The following is a 17,798-nucleotide window of genomic DNA, read 5'->3' on the forward strand; positions in this document are numbered from 1 at the left end:
TTTAGCATGCTAGGCGTGAAATCTGTTTAAATTAAGAGTCTCATTCTGGTTTTGATGTCACTACAATTAGTTGATGTGTTGGATGGATTCTGAGGCTTTCCTTCATCTAAGCTTTAAAGGTTTTGAAGTTAAATGCTTTGGATAAAGCTGAATTAAAGAATCATCAGAAATTTCTGTGTTAAAGCCTCACAATCCAATACATAAAAACTCTTGTAATTCAGTGTACTGTATATCTTTGTGTATAAAAATATCCCTTTATAAGGAAGAACAAAAGATACGCTTCTCCACTCCAGGAACATTACATGGAATAAAGAGCCTCTGAAAACCTCCAAAGCACAGAATGCAAGCTTGTGCTGCCAGACAAAAGTGAAAGCCTATCCTGTTTTCTCTCTCCCTGATGTAGTTGCTGTGTCAGATGAGGGCATCAGGGCAGATTCAAAAGTCAGAATGAAGAAAAGAGAAAGAAACAGTGCAGCGAGAAGTGTGGTAAATTCAGTCCTAGCAACACCTAGGTTTTCCCTGCGCAAGCCCAGCTTTAGGCTTTTTAATTTGTTTGTTTGTTTTGCAGAAGTGCAGATGAAGGTGGCAATTTAAAATGGGCTATCAGATTCCAGTCAATTCGTAGGTGTTACACTCCAGGGTACTGGGAGCCCTGTATCCGGTAAAGAGGAAAGCGGGAAAAAAAAGAGGTCTTTTCTCCTGTTTCTGTTTAGGAAGTGATTTCTTTACTTCTTTTTTAATGGTTTTATTTTTACCTCATAATGAAAATCAGTTTCTTTGCATTGCTAGAGAATCCTGAGCTTGTGGGCTTTCAACTGCACACATGTCAGAAAAGTTCACTAGCCGTTAATGAGGAAACAACAAATGTTTTGCTGAGCAGCATAACTAGCAGAGTCTGTTTTGGTAAAGATCTGTGTCTTTTGAGCCTGAAATCTCCTTCCTCACTGCAGTGATCTTAGGTCCTCCTCTGTCTTCTGTGGCACCTGCCCTAGACAAGGGAGCGTGCGCTGCAGCTAACCTAGAGAAAGGACGGTAGTGGAGCTGAGCCTACCTTTCCCTCTGCTACAGAATTATTTTCCTTTCTCTTCTAGCCAGCTGTGGGGTTTTTTTACAAAGCTTGTAAGATGTTAATTGTTTTTAAGATCACTGTCCTCTAGGACATATGCCTGAAATTGGTCAGTGACTTCAAAAGCTAAAGGGCAATGGCTGACAGCACAGTCGCATGTGCCTTAAGAAACCAGTCTACCAAATTGCTTCCAGTATGGGGTTTTACATTTTGTATTCTCAGTACTTTTGGCCACAGTTCTCAGAGAATTGGTTATGTTATCCATGATAGCCAAGGAGTGTAATAAGTAAAAACCTATCAAGCACCATCTTCTTACCCAAAATTTCAACTTCTCTTTCTTCTCCATGTATCATGAAAAGAACATGGCATCTTTTCACATTGTGTACAAGCTAACTTACACATGAAGGCTGCAGATCCATGCAGCACTGCTTTTGTAGCAAAGCCAGCTCAGGCCAAGTCAAGTTGATGGTCTCTCTTCTGCTGCTCCCAATCTGATCAAATCTGCATTGCACTTTGCATCCGTATCAATTGTGTGAACAGAGCTGTCTGTGGACGCTAGGGTAAGGTGGCTTGCTAAAATGACTGTGACTTTAAAAAAAAAAAACCCAATGAATTTTTTTACGGTATTGTTAATCCAAATTTTTCCAATGTACTCATTCTCATCTCTTCCACTTTAGTGGTGCAGGGGCAAATGTGCACAGCTGCCGTGGGGAAAAGAGCTAGGAGATGAGTCTTAAAGTGGATCTGCTAACAAAGGGGAATTAATTTTGCGTTGCCCCTGAAGTGTGAAATTCCGTCCTAACTGAAGATTCTAGAAAGTTTGTCTTTTACTGCAGAGTAGATAGAATTTCATCTTGTGCAGCCACAGTACAAGGGCAAGAATCCAGGCCCTACCGACATCAGGAGTAAAATATCCCATGAATTCAACATCTTGGCACTGAATAAACTCCAATAGTTGTGACTGTACTAGGACAGCAGTAAAACCTGTGAAACATTATCTGTGGGTAGAATCTCCCCTGCCATTACGAATTCCAATCATTAACTATGGAAAAAGAATTGTTAAAGGACCAAAAGATAAAAGCAGTATTGCTCCAGACTTAACTGTACTGATCTTTTCATAATTAGTTAGGTTACAAAAAACTTTTAATTTTACTGTGCCTACATTTACATTCATAGTTTAGACAAACATTTTATGCAAGTATTTAAACTTTCCTGGTGTGATTTTTTTTAAAGCAGTGTCAATTAATACAGATTGTGATCTGTTTCCCATAAAACTGTCATTAACAGTGCAGCCAGAGATATGAACACGAGAAACATAAACAGTTTGGCAGTATTAAACCTGTGATTTTCAGATATGAAAGAAAAAAATGTGGTGCTGATAGGATATACAAGGAGAGACAAAAAGAATTGTCAGCCTCTGTGCACAGGGTTCAGCCAGCTCCTAATGACCTTCCATGGGCTGGTTCATAATGTACAGGACCTGCTCATGAAGTCCTAATTCTGGCAATTTATTTTTTTTTTTCCCTGAGTAAGGAGAGTAGAACAATCCTCACAGTAAACACTCATTGACAAGGTATATGACAACTAGCACAAGATAGCTTTTGGTAAGGAAAAATACATTAAATACATTTTCCAAACAACTTATTTAGATACTTTATCTTCTGGTTTATACCCAGATATTTCAATATAGTCAAGAAACTGTAATAAGCTAACTCAGTGAAAGGTATTTGCTCTCTACTTCTACTAATTGTTAGACATGTATAGTCTATGGCTGAAAGCAGGAACACAACAGCAACAGTGTTTTTTTCTGATCCTAAGGGGACAGTATTTTTGGCAGAAATTGCCCTGATATTCCAAACCCTACTGTCTCCTTTCAGTATGCTAGTAGTTTCATAGCAACTATTTAGCAAGAAGCAGAGGGATTTAACCATCCTTTGCCAGCAAGAGGAGAATCACACAAAAAAAAATATGTGTGCAGCATAATCACACTAAGTATATGCCCCTTTTTGTCTGCAAAAGGCTTAGTAAAGATTCAAGTGTCCTCATTGTAGAAAGGCACTATACACATTTCCTCTTTTATGGTGTAAATCAGGGAAAGAATATGAAAATGCCCCTTTCAAAAAAGCAGATTTAAATAAAATATAAAGGACATTATCATTCCTTAGATAATTCCTTCTGGTACAGATTTTATTACAGCTTTACATCCTGGATTTCCACCAACATAGATGTCATCTCATGTAATTAAACTGTCCAACAGTACTGGATGCAATGAGTCACTCAGAAATCAACATTAGGAAATATACTTGGATGAAAGTGAACTTTTCAAGTAATAGTACTTTAAAAGATTCAGGAATAGGTATTTGCAGGAAGATGTGCCTTTTGTGGCATACAATTTACTGGAATTCTTATGGGTTCTTTTTGAAGTGTTCTGCCAGTAATTTAAAATGAGATTTTTTTAAAAAAAAGGTTAACACAGGGATATCACAGTTTTGTCAAGGCTTGAACTGATGGTACTTATCACACAAACAAGAAGTTTTCTTTTCCAGATTTCATTAGACAGATTTTTGTTGTTGGTTGGTTTTTTTTAGTTTTAAAGCAGACAAGCTCCATCTGAGATAGATAGACTGGGATATATACAAGCGAGCCATAAGACAAGCGTTAAACGGATTAGAAGATTGTCTTAGTGCATTACTAGCTCAGCAGTTGTAAGGATTGATGTTGTTTGGGATTTTCTTTTGCCAGTATCATAGTAAGTAACAGTTTAAAGAAGAACAGCAAAGTAGTTTTGCTGATGCTAACAGTAATATTTTTTTTTTCAAACAGGAGTGTAGAAAGAAACATGGATTCTCTGTCTGCACAGTACTAATGTAATGATGTGCATAGATATTTGAGCTGCTTCTGAATGAGTTAACATCACACTGGAAGCAGAACAAATTCATTAGTGCAGTATTCTCTTCGGGCTGTTTACCCGGCTAAGAAGTACAATATATTCATCCAGATGTACAGCCACAATAATACAGCCGTCCAGTTTCCAGTACCCAAGACTAGTTGTTAGGATCTGGACTGTTATCTTGAGCTATGCGGGCACAAGTGATAGCTCCTCTTTAGAAATTAAGTAACAAACCTTTCAGAAAAAGAAAGCAACCTTCTCAGTTTTAAACAAAAGATAGTTAAGGCAGGCATCAAAGATACCAATGAAAGTCACAACACCCAAGTTGTTTGCTAAAATACAGAAGCTGTGGAGGAAATTAAATGTAAGTGACATTGCTGAAGTTGAAGTTATAGAAAAATTATCTTTCTGAAGATTTTCCAAATTACGGCACAGGAGAAATAAATTGCATTTGCCAAGGCCACAAAGAAATATGTTTCAATTCTTGAGATGTAAGGTGAAGGTCCGGACAAGAATTTCAATAGTAAGCATTCTAGGCTATGTTGACAAGACTATATCAGATAAAAAGTTAACTTCTGGGTAACACATAACAGATTGAGAGAAACGCTTTGAGAGGTTTGAGAGGTGAAGGAGTAAGACAAATCCTCCAAAGGCAATGTTGAAAAATAGGAGAATCATAAATCAATATTGTCATAAAAAACGAAGTGAGACAAGATTTCAGTGAGAGAAATCTAATCATATGATTTGAAATATGTCAACTAGCCACTAAGAATAATGATGGAGTCTTGTTTTTGGGACTTGGGTCACGTGAGACTTGGGTGAGAATAGTTTCAGGTGTAAGGCAGAAACTGGACTGTAGAACATGCACTTTTAGAAAAATGTAGACAGCAAATGTAAACAGTGTATTGACTGAGGCCAGAGCTGAATGGGTAGGACATGCAACATCTAGAAAACAAAGTACGTACAGACTTACTATCAAAGGGACAAAGGCCCCTTAGGTTGCCTGTTATCATGGGAAGTCAGTGAGCACCATCTACTCACTCTCTCTTACTCTGAAATCTCCCCGATTATCATACATGGATAAGACAAGTCAGCTGTCAGTGGTACTTTCCATGAGTCTCTGGAGTCCTCCAAATATACGTAATTGGTAATGTCTGCTGTAGATCCACACACAGATTTGACAAAAGTACAGCTCAACATTTCCTTTGGCAGTTCAGTTTGCTTTTCTTCCCTCTTGTTCTTCTGCTGGTCCTGCTCATCTTCAATTAAGGGAACAGGTCCTGACCATATTACACCACTGCAGGGATCCTATTATTGCCTTCCTAACTGTCCAAAAAGTACAAAGCCACCTTTTTGCAGGTATGATTTCACCCTTTTTGAAGGTCTTCATGCAGCTTACCTGTCTCAGCCAGCTATGCTGTGAAGAAGGCTGTTCTTAGGATTGCAGGTACCATTGTGCCAAGACACAGCAGAAAGACAACTACATGTCCCATGGTACTATTTATCTACTAATTTCAATTTGCCTGTTACTTGCAATTTTGATGCTTATCTGTTTTGCTCAACATAATGAAGTTTTTAGGACCCAGTGCAAATTAGAAAGAAAGCAGTCATGTCACAATACTATGTTACATGAGAAGGTATCATACCATTTAGTCAAAACTGAATGCAAGCATATCTGACACTGAAATATTTTCAACCAAGTATGAATTATGTGTCAAAAAAATTCATTGATTCTCTGGCTGCCCACTGAATGTGCAGTTCTTGACAGAGTGTATTTTATGTACATCTGAGCTCATTCCTTTCAGTTTTTCACAACATGTAAGCCACCCTTCATGACTTTTAAGCTGCAGATTTAATTTCTTACATAGAAGCAAGTCTAGCAAATTATACTCTTAAAATGAGAATCACCCAGGAACTGATTAAAAATAAAGACTTTTTCTCTGCTACATGGGTACAAGTTCTTGTGGTAAGTCCAAATAGCTGTTGTGATCAGATCAAATTCTTCTGGAGCCATAGGGAGATGCTTTTTCCCACCCTCTCCTCACTTTATACTAACCGCATTAAACAGCTGTTCGTCCACTTTCGAAGAAACATGGTAATGGACATATGCTGGCTTATGGAGACAGACTGGATGCCTGACAAAATGGTCCAAATCTGATCCTTTCGATAGGAGTGCTAAAAACGCTGTTCTAACCTGGACTGAAAGTCAGATTTACCAGTGGAAATGTAAATGGTTTCCTCCCTTTCAGTTATTGCAGCGTATTTAGTGCTGCAATGTGAATTGAAAGAGGCTCAGCAAAAGCCTGCAGGATTGAAAAAGAACTGTGAGAGATCAACTGTTGAAGTACATAGCAATGTGCTAAGCTGGAGAATTAAAACTTGTCTCTTTCCCCATTAGCCAAAACATGTTTAGTTGTCTCTGTTTAGTTGTATTTGTTTCCTTGTTTATGTTTTGTCATAATACTAGAATATTTTACATTTGAAAAATACTAGAATTTGTCATAATACTAGAATATTTTACTTGATGTAAGTCAAAATGATGACTGTAAATAAGGGAGCTTTAAATTGGTTTATCCATGTGACTTGATACACTAAAACCTTGAGCCTCAAGAAGAGGATCAGGAAACTCCACCGTCAGCAAAGAGATGGCGAATACCCTCAGAGCACTACAAACAGCCTGATCCAATAACTTTAAGAGATTTTAGTGACAGAAACTGGATGCCAGATCACATTGCTTCAAGCGTGAGTGGTGGCTGAAACAATGTTAGAACTGAGATCTCTCATTTCTATTTAGGTCAGGTACCCTATTCTTCTTCAAACAATAAGCTGCTGTTTTCCTGAATAGCTCGTAGAAAAGGCATTTTGAACATCACTCTTTTTTTGGTTTACATTTTTGGTTAAATATGAACAGCCATCTTAAAAGACTGCTGATTGTGAAAGCAGTGGGTGGGATTTTTTGAGCACTTAGGCCCAGCAATACCAGGGGTAAATCAATTTCAAAATTCATGTGAAACATAAAACACTGCTTAATTATTTCTTCCTAGGTAAGCTCTAACTTGGCAGAGTCCCAAAACCTACACTGCGTGAAGTTTTCTGAGCACTTGAGCTTTGCAGCATTAGCCATAGCCATCATCAGGTTCTTCGAATTGGATGAGGGTTAGTATAACTTTTGAAAAAGGCTGGTTTGACACAAGTGATTCCAGTTAGAGAGTAGATATTCAATTTAATTTTCTGAGCTCCAAAAGGCTTTGCCAGAGTCTGAAATATTGGGCCAGAGCACAAAGCTTTTTTCCTAAGTCTGAACCAGGCAATCACAAAATTCAGGCCTTGATCCATTTCACCCAACTTGAGCCTTCTAATCAAAGTGCCTAAGCAGGACACAAGCCTAGTTGTCCTCGCCATCTCTGTTCGTGGAAAGAGAAGAGCAACTCTAAACCAATTCCTATTTATCAGGTGAATTACAGTTTCCTTCTGCAAAAGCCTCTGTCTTTATTGACTGGGGAAGAGTCCCAGAGCAGGTACATTCACATCTTAGGCTAAATGAACAACTGGCTGCAGCTCTGGTAGCTTGTGAACGAATGTCTCAGCTGCTCTCAGGAAGAAAGGCAGGCACACACCAGAAATGCGTGCAGAGGTAAGAGTGGTGACCTGAACTTCAGGAAGGACTATGCAGTAAGAAGCCTAGATTTGTTCCTTTTTAATTGGACTTTGTGCTCTGCAAACGTGCATGAAAGATACTGCCCATATTTAACAGACATCCTAACTTTAGAAAAAGTCCATAGATAAAAAAGAGGAGAAAAGATAGAAGGCCACACAAGAAACCTGCACAGCAGTGACAAACACATAGCATGTTTGTGCAGCACCTGGAGCTCGGGAAGGTGAGGAGGCCAGATCTAAAAAAGAAGCTTGCAGCTGAAGGGAGAGACAGACAGAAGAACAAGAGGGGAGAGGAGAGTAAGAAACACAACAGATAGGCAGCTGAGAATCAAGATTTTTCAGTTTAGTCAGTAAATACGTATTTCCCCCACCCACATCTGGAATAATATGAATTTTGGATTCAGAACTGCATTCTTTACTTGCCTAAGACTCCCAGTAAAGTGTCTTTCACTCAAGGAATGCAGGGTCTAGTGTCTCAGCTGCTGTATGACTTCCGCATGTAGTTGGCAATATTTACTGCATTCAAAATCAAACTGTTTTTAATTGCAGGCAGTGTCTTCTTTTTAAACTAAAGACTTTCCCTCCACTTTCCCCTACATATACTTTGTTAAAATCTCTGTTTCAGTCAGAAAATAAGAACAGCTCCAGGAAGCTGGAGATTCCGGATCAAACCCAACAACCTCTGGAGCTAAAAGGTCCAGTGGGTTTAGTAAAATTCCTAAAAAGAGAAATGTGCTTTTATTTCAGTGTACAGTCTCTCATGTTGCTGATCTGTGAGTTTCCTGGTGTCTTCACTTTGCAGACTGCCGTTCTTAATGGCCTCCAGAACATGCAACTTTTTGCTTAAATCAAAATTATATATATCAAGAATAAGAAAAACAAGATAGTGGTCCTTAAAATCAAGTTATTTTCAATTTTATGGTTTCATTTGTGTGTGTATAAATATTTGGTAATAAGATAGCGATCTCCTCACATCACAAAATATGAAGTAGTAGAAGTATTCCATAATATTATTTTTATTCTAGTTACCCTGTATTTTGGAAACTGGAGTTATGTATATCACATTGTTTGATGGAATTTGTGCTGCTGAGATAAAGGTACACAAGTTAATAGCTGCTTTTAACCTGATGGTGGAGCAACATAGGGAAGACTGGTTTTGTTGACTATAGAAGGTCTATGTAACTGCTGCAGAATGAGGATTTACCTAGATGACTTCTGGTGGATTTTCTGTGCTGACAAGTGAAAGAAAAATTAGATTAGGAAAGCATATTCTAGCCCTGCTTCTTCAGGTATTTAAGAGGAAATATTAAAACTAGCCAATGAGATACAATTTGCAGGGCAAATGGGTAAAGGAACTTGCTCTAGTAATTGCTTTTTTCAGGGATCAAGGGCTGCAGGAGTTCAAGCTAGAGATTACACCCTGATAGTAATGCCCAGGGCAGAGTCCAAGTTCATAAAAAATGTCACTGACTGTAAGTTAGTGCAGATGTGCATTGAGCTGCTTTTGCCAAAACCCATCTGTCCTAGATAAAAGATTTTACATTTGTCTTTCTTGAACTTCATGTAGCAAGCATCTGTTGTTCCACTTCTCCAGCCCGCTGAGGTCCATCTAAATGCTAATCTGTGTGTAGGAACACGGGACGGGTCCCCAAGCATGCTGCTTGCTCAGGCAGGGAGGGACAGCCTCTGCCATCATGCTATCCCACATCTGCTTTCTCATTAACTACCACTGCCTGTCAGCACATCTCTTATAGCTCTTCCAGTTCTTTTCCAGCTGATGGGACTGCTTCTCCATTCTTCAATAACCTAGTTTAAAAGCCCCCTTACGAGGCTGGCAAGCCTGTTGGCAAAGATATCCATACCCCACTTTGTCATAATGGTCCTAGTGGTCATCCTTCCTCAAAAAGCCGGGAGGAAACTGGAAGCGTCTGAAACAGTGCCTTGACATTAATAATATTTGAATATCTTTGCTGATCTTTAGCCAGCGTCCCTCATAACAGGTTGCTCTCCGGAGGGCAGCAAGTGAAGAACTACCACTCTGGGTAATGAGTTAATTTTTCAGCTGATTCCCACTGTTCTGTTCCTTCCTTTTGCAATGTAAATGCACTGCCTGTCATCAACAGATCATAAAAGTATCCATTTATGTTATTCCTTTGCACATTAATCTTCATATTCATGTTAAGATATCAATCAAACATAGTTCCTGTTCATAAAATACAACTGATAGCATTTTCATGTGGTTTCTTTTCTTCAGTTATTGTAGAAACCCTAGCCTATTTGCTTTTTGATCTTTGCACGAAATTACTTTATCCCAGGCACCCCTCTACCTCTCATTTTCCATTATCTGTAGTTCTGCAACTCACACCTTTCTCTAGCAAATTTCTTGTTACTACCAGATCACAGTCTGTTCTCCACTTGTCAGAAAACAAGTGGCTGTATCAGCAGTGTCATTAATGAAGCCTTGTTTTGTATCAGTTATGTCTTCCCTTCTTATCACAATGACCCAAGCTTCCCCTGTAGTCTCTCTGTCCTCCCATTACAACACCTTTAACTCCCTCCCACAACCTACATAATATCCCAAAGTTTCCTTCCAATATTTAGGCCTCCCTGTAACACATCCCGTTCCTGCCCCTTTATTTCCTAACCTCCCACAGTGAGTCACATCCCAAATACTCATAGCTCTCCCGTATCTCTGGGTTGACTAAGATAAGATACAATATGTATTGATAATATGTACGGTGACCTATCATGTAACAGGCTGACCAGTACTCATGGCGAGCCACCGTTTCATGGAAAAACACAGGCACAGCATTGTTTCTTCTTGCCTTCATTTGAGAGCTAAATCGATCTCTGTTTTCTCCCAAACCACTCATTTTCAGGAAAGGTGTGGCAATATCATACCTCTGAATCCTCTTACTCTCTACTGAATTTGATTGAAGTTAGAGGGTGAATTAAGAGATGGTGAAGTGGGTAAGAGGCTAACAGGTATGGGCTAGGCAGTTGTGTAAGCAAATACATTTGTAGAGCTGACTCTGCTTCCTCTTTCTGTCAGTTTCATTCAGCTGTTACAGGATATATATTTTTTTCCCTAAAAGGGACAACTGTACTGCTGAGAAGTTAATCAGAAACTTTAATAAAGGCAAGGCCACAGAAAATTGATAAAGTGCTGGCTTTAGCTCAAATCTATGCTGTAATGAAAACCACTCTGCCAGGCACAAGGTCAGTGACCTCCTCTATGAAACTGGTGCAGTATTTGGGCAGGCAGAAAAATTGCAGCTTGTCACTTCAGCTTTCTAGTCCTCATTTGAACATTTCTCTCTAGCACCACTTTTAGGACTTGTAGGGACAATTCACAGTAATTGATATCAGCTGCAGCTAAGGTGCTTTCAGTTTCTCACTTCTCCTCATCCTGGAGATACTGCATTCAGGCACATCATGAACCCAAAGAATACATCTACATATTGGTGCTAAACTAGTGGGAATTGGTTAGATACAATTTTAGCTCCACTAAAAATGAATTGTGTTTTCAAGTGTTGAGAGGAATATTAAATGCTAACTTATCTAAACATTTGCTGAAGATTTCTGTGAAACACCTAATGAATTGATCTGGAGCAGTTTCAGATCCAAAACTGTTTTTTAAACGCATATTTTTAAAAAGACACTTGATACCAAAATATTTCCTCCCAGTTTTTGTTCTGTAACTCCACAGAATCAATTTTTTATGAAGGTATCATACTTACCAATTCTAACAGGGTAGGAGGAGGTGACCGCTTATGTATTTAGTTTCCTAACGATAGCTGGTATTCAGATGAAATGTGTATATCCAGAAAAACTGACAACAGCCTCATCCTAAAGCTTCTCTTGAATCCCATAGAACTTGGACTTCTGTGTCACATCCAGCCTTTGGTCTCCTCACAGGACTATGCAGACCAAATGAAAATATTGTGCGAAACACAATGAAGGCAAACACAGCACAAAATGGGTCAAAACAATGGTAAAATATTTCCAAACAGATTTTATCAACCAGAAGGGAAAGGCACAGAGGAGCTAAATACAGAAACTGGCCTCGTTTTTGACTCGTCTCTCAGCTTCTAAGCTCCAGCAGCCATGCAGTTTCCTCCCCTACGACTGCGATCCCATTTTATTTGCTTTTGCTATCCCTATGCTCTTAAAAAATGAAAGTAGGAATCTTTATATACATATAAACAATCGGCTCCCTCACACCAGGTCTACATGCACGGACCGATCTGCAAAAGCACCAGGCGACATTTGGTTTGGCTTCTCCCACAGAACGTGGCAACAGGATTTGGCTTCCAAGAGGCACCAACTCTGTATTTCAGAAAAAAAGCGTCTCCCATTCCTTCCCTCGGAGAAGCAGCTTCTCCTACACACTTCAGAGGCCGACTCCTAACAGGAGCCTGTATGGCCACTGCAATGGTGGTTGTGCCCGTGGTCGAGGGTCCCGGGGTGTGCGGTAGGGTGGGAGGGGTGCGGTAAGGAAGGAGCTTAGCGCACATTTAGAGCCAGACTTGGCTGTTCTCCCCCCAGACCGCTGCTAAAGATGTCAAATACTGCTCTGCAGCCCTAAGCTGCAAATGCTTGTTTCGGGGAGACACCAGCCCAAACCACTCCCGTTAAATGCCGCTCTTCTGTGGGACGAGCGCTCAGCCAGCCACGTTTTGTTACAATACCGAGTGAAAACAATGCACGCAAATGCAGATCCTGCATTTCAGGGCGCACCCGAGCGCGGCACTACGGCCCTCCGGGCGGGGGAAGGCGGCGGGCGCGGCCGTGCAAGCCTCGGGGCCGCCGTCCCCGCCATGCCCCGCGCGGGTCGCCCGGCGCGGAGCACGCCGGGAGCTGTAGTTCCCCCGAGCGCCCGGCCCCGCTGTTTTCCGCCCCGCGCTCCCGCCGGCGGCAGCCCTCCGCTTGCCCGAGGGGCGCGGCGGCTGGGCTACATCCCCGCCGGTCCGCGGTTTCCCGGTGGGCAGCCTCGCTCGCCCTAACCGGGCATGCAGCGGCTGCTGCGGCGGCTTCTCCCCGCGCTTTACTCGGCGCGGCCGGCGGCAGCCCGTGCCCTCCTCGCTTGGCGGGCTGTGCCCGCGCTCCCCCCTCCCATGGCGCTGCGGACGGCGGCGGGAGCGGGGGGGGGCGGTGGCGACCCCTCCTGCGCAGGCGGCGCGACCCCGGAGCACGGTGAGGCGGCGGCGAGGCGGTGTTGCGCGAAGCGAACAGGGCGGGCGCGGGGCGTCGCTGCCGTCTGAGCGCGGGCCGGGCGCCCTCCGCTGCCGCGGGCGGGGTGTGGGTCGTGCCGGCGCGGGTGGGGGGTGCTGTGCTGAGCGGTGCTGTGCTGAGCGGTGCTGTGCTGAGCGGTGCTGAGCTGCGCGGTGCTGTCCGTCAGGCGCTAACGGCTGTAAAAACTACGACTCGTGCACACATAGGCACGTATCAAATGGAAAGGGGATTTCACAGCAGGGGTTGTGGGGATCGTAGGGGAAAATGATTCAACCTATTTGTGGGCTGTTGCTGGAAAATCGCCTGCTTGTGTTTTCCCTGCCTGCCCTGCTCTGTCCCGGGACTTGCAGTCAGTGTAAGCGTCCGACCTGGCTGAATACTAAACCTACCAGTTCCCCGCCCCCCCCTCAAAGTTTGTTTTTGTTTCAAATCTTTTCCAGTTCTCTGACTATGTAAACGCTAGTGCCAGCACCAGAGGTTCCAAATGCCTGCAGAATAAGACCATCTATTTCTACAGCAGCTTTCTGTTAAACTGTCTCTAAAAGATTCGTTTGTTACTAAAGATATGAACATAAACATACTAAACATAAACAAATTAAAAAGGGAACAGTGCCTGGAGACCTAATCTCACTGTGATCTGTAGGTGTCAAATGATAAAAGATCTCTCCTTTATGAGCTAGGTGTATCATGATTTTTTTCTGCTGGAACAGATGACTTAAATACTGATGAATATCAGCCACTTAAGTACAAATATGGGAATGACGTGTGTACCTGTTCATGTATGAAAATCAGGCTAATATAATTAAGCATGCAATTAAGAAAAAAGGGTTTATCCTATAACAACTTAATGGTCATGGAGTTCCTATGGAAGCTGGTTTTGTTACTCTGGGTCTGAGGTTATCTACATTATGTCAAGAATTTTGAAAAATCTTGTTTTCGGATCTAGAAAACAGTTCATTAATTTCATCATTGATTTTTTTTTAATAAATATTTCAGAAAAGGCGAGGGATGGAGTTTTTGCTTGAGGCACAACCTGTAGAATTCAGAAGCAGTGCCTGTTCAGCTAATTGATTTGAGAAGGGGCATTGTTAATTATTATCTGTGCCTTTACTATGACCATCTGCTATTGTGTGTAGACAGAATTTTTCAAAGTGGCACAAGTATGATTTTGAGCAGAATTATTAATGCATCATCTGTAGTATATATCCCTCTCATTTATCCGAGTCCTTGTTCTCTAGCTGATGCTACCTTAACAAATCCCTTTTGCTCCCAGCTGGTTAGGATTCTGCTTTTCTGAGTTTCCTGGGTAATTTTTCTGCCCCAGCCCGGCCTACTGGTTTGTCAGTTTCATGGATTCCTGTTTTGTCCTTCAGTTTGAGATCTCTTTTGAAGGCAGGATTGCCGTTTCCTGTGTGGTTATGGATCACCAGCAACAATCTGTTTTGTGTGAGCTTTAATCTGAATGTTAAGTAATAATTTTATTATTGCTTTAACATCTGTTTGTTTATCATAGTTCTTTAGTGTCTACAGGAAGAACAAGCAACCTATCTCACTGTTTTTTTAATAGCCCCCAGGATAAAGTTAGGTGTCAGACCACAACCACAGAGTGATTTATGCCTCCCTACTTTAGACTGGAGTGAATTAGCATTTAATTGGGTTGTTCTTTTACTTATCTTCCTTAGCATAAAGTGATATATGGAAGAAACATTTCACAGGGTGGTAACAACCCGGATTGGATATGTAGTATTGATTTTATACACGTAGTGTAGCTTTGCATGCCACAGGAACATAACGCGCACTTTTGCTGCCAGATTTTCCTCATGGGCCTGATTTGGGCTATCTGCACTGGTCACAAGAGGAGCTTTGAAAATGCATTGTCTGTAGTAATGAGCTGTCCTGGGATAAACTGCAATTCTGACATAAGGCTTCTTCCACTACAGTAATCCCATTGTGGAGTTGTCTCGAAAGAATACTGCAGGATGTCTGGTTATATGCACTTTTTTTGCTACTAGAGAAGATTATACTGTTTAATTTTTTATTAGAGTTTACTGATACAGAAATGTGAAGCAGACATAAGGAAATAGCTCATACTTGTTGCTCTGAGGAAAAAGATATTTTAAAAAATTGTTAGTGGAGATTATTCTGTCATTGTATTACTCTGAGATAGACCTTCATGTATGTCTTTATACATACAAGATGAGTTTTGATTTATATTGATTCCTTTAAATACTAAAAGTCAGTTTTTAGAATGAGAAGTTCAAATCATTGCTATGACATGCTATACTGTGTGGGAGATGCAGGAATAGAATAATCTCATTCCTGAATAATATCGTCAGCTGAGAACTCTTTGTTATAAGTGGAATGGTAGGATTCCCTTTATGCTCCTTCATGCCTCATTTTCAGGGTGCTTACATTGGAATTAATTTGCCAATGTTTATTTGCACTGAACTTCATATGCCATTACTGTTACATAAAGGAACTTTTTTAATGCTTGATTATAAGTCTCTTTTTTTTTTTTTTTTTTGCATGTAATTGCATTTACTTAGAAATAAACAAGACCATAAGTTATTAAATGTAGAAGGCTGAACTCCCTTTTTTTGCTGTTCCACATAAAGTATTTTTGCTGATATGTTAACAAGGAAGAAGAGCAGCATTCTTAAGGGGGTTTATATGTCAATATTTATTTGCTGATAATTAGAGAAACGTATACTTGGTATATTGCTTGTGCATAATGTTTCTACTGTTTATATTAACAACTAAGAACCAGTGTGTTATTTTAAATATATTACAGATGGGCTGGAAAATGTACAGCAAAAGAAAATCTTTAAAGATAATAAGAAGATGACACAACAGAGAGAAGAGCCATGTCCTGCTGATTCGGTAGACTCTCTGATGGCAGAAATGCCATTTGTCGACACAGATATTGAAGATGAATTTGTCAGTAAGTATATTAAGTAGAAATAGTGTGGAAATATAGACACATTATGCATTCGGTTCTTGATCCTGCCTGTTGGCCTGTGCAAGTGGGCTGTGCATGTAGAACAGAGTCTCCCTGCGAACAGGATCCAGGCCAGAGCCTCTTTTATTAGTACTCAGTCCTGCAAATACTTGACGGTGTTGAAAATGTACCATTTCGTGATCCATTGCAGCAATGAGTCACAGAATAAAAACATCTTGTATGTCACATACTGTATATGAGTTTCTCAAGTGATGGCTTTTATGAGCTGTCTTCCAATATGTATATTCCCAGCGTGGGGCTCAAACGCCTCTAATTGGACAGTGGATGTCTGCAGCCTTGTCAGTTTATGGGTATGTATCAGGCCACGTGGTGAGAGAGGGTCTGCAGAGGCTTGAGGAAGTAAGCTGGGAGGAAAAATAATTTATGGTGCAAAGGAAGAATTGAGGACACTCCTTTGCTGTGTTGGAAGGTGTCTTTGGGAAAGGAGGAGGTAGAGAGTTGATCTGGCTTGGATTAGATATTCTTCTGGGTTGGATTTGGTCCTTGGACTACAGATTGGCCTGTTCTAGTCTAATAAAACATTTTCCTTTAATAATCCTATGTGTTACCATATTTTATATTTCAAAATGCAGCATGTGTGGGATTTTTGAAGCTTAATATTGGCCCATTTGCTCTGAAGTCATGTCCATGTTCAAGTGTAGACAATTTTCAGGCCTATTACACTGCAGTGTGAATTCGCTAAATGAAACACAGTAGTTTGGAAGCTGCATGTCTGTATTAGCAGCTTATAAGCCCTGCTTAGAGGTCTAAACTGTTAGTTCAAGTATATATGTATGACTACATTAATTCAGGTTGGAGTAGGATCCCAGTCAGACAGTTCAGCACACAGGCAGATCAGATGACTGGGAAGACATGCTCCAGTCAGTTGGTTGAAGTCCAGCTCCTGTTGGCATGATATTAAGTGTATATTTGTTTTGATTTGTCTGTATGCTGAAAGTAATTTTTATTTTCTCTTCAGTGCCTGCAACCTCTGAAATAAATATAAAAAAGAAAAGAAAGAGGACTACTGGAAGGGAAATTGGAGAAGGCAGTGAGAGAAAGAAGAAACAGAAAAAACAGTATCAGCCGAATTATTTTGTTTCTCTTCCAATTACTAATCCAGAGGTGATATTCTTTATTATACTAATTTGGTATAACCAGAATTAATTCAACAGCTGCATGTGTTTATAGTAAGAACAGTGTTTGATCTTGAGCACCTCAATAATTTTTTTTCAGATATTTTTAAAGCAGTGTTAGCAGCCCAATAAAAGAGTAACTTTATGTAACAATTTTGTGAATAAAATTGCTTATTTGGAAAAGGTAGAGGAAAAATGTTTATCTTTTTATTTGGTTTGTCAGTCTTATGGATTTCACATTATTTTGAATGAAGGTGGCTTAAGTTTCCCTTCTGGACTGTTCCAGTATTGCTTATTTTGTTATTCACTTAAAATAAGGAGGAGACATATTCCTATTTATTTTAGTAAGTAAATTCCTAGCAATGTTTTTAGCTCTCCTTATAGATAGGAATTTATATTTGTATCTATTGCTGTTTTAACTAGGCAGTTTGTAGTTTAACATTTTCCACTGAAATTGATCATCTTATTTAAAATTCAAACAAACTATTGTTTTAATTAGATGTTCCAAGTGGATTCAAGAAGTGCAGAAAGCTCTGTAAGAAAATGCATTTTCCTGTAGTTAGCATGTGTTGTCTCATTTAGACAATGAATGAGAATGATTTCTCACATGCTGTAGGTTGTCTCTGGTACAGTTTTGATACCTTTTGTGTCTGCAAAGAAGAAAAGTAGATGCATTATGTTTAAAAACTTAAGCCCAACAGTTTACCACCATTCCCAAATTTAAATTTATTTTTTAATACTAGGTGCTATTTCAGTTGAGTTTTAACTCATCCTAATTCTCTACTATCTGTTCTCTGAGAAGGTTAAAGACTAAGA

The 17,798-nt window shown here is 40.2% G+C and overlaps 1 protein-coding gene across 2 annotated transcripts in view; it reads left to right on the forward strand.

The window, feature by feature from the left end:
* Positions 1-12,352: 12,352 nt before the first annotated feature.
* The window catches only part of AKAP7 (A-kinase anchoring protein 7), an 88,359-nt gene continuing 82,913 nt past the window's right edge, over positions 12,353-17,798 (forward strand). Inside the window, exons 1-3 of one of the 2 annotated variants that reach the window (XM_037391950.1) lie at positions 12,353-12,809; positions 15,640-15,789; positions 16,826-16,971. In XM_037391950.1, coding sequence (XP_037247847.1) covers positions 12,626-12,809; positions 15,640-15,789; positions 16,826-16,971 — 480 coding nt within the window. In that variant the 5' untranslated portion in view covers positions 12,353-12,625. The remainder of the gene's footprint in view (positions 12,810-15,639; positions 15,790-16,825; positions 16,972-17,798) is intronic. The other variant, XM_037391949.1, reaches the window with a different exon arrangement.

This window comes from Falco rusticolus, chromosome 6, assembly GCF_015220075.1.
Source record: "Falco rusticolus isolate bFalRus1 chromosome 6, bFalRus1.pri, whole genome shotgun sequence".
Classification (NCBI taxonomy): domain Eukaryota; kingdom Metazoa; phylum Chordata; class Aves; order Falconiformes; family Falconidae; genus Falco; species Falco rusticolus.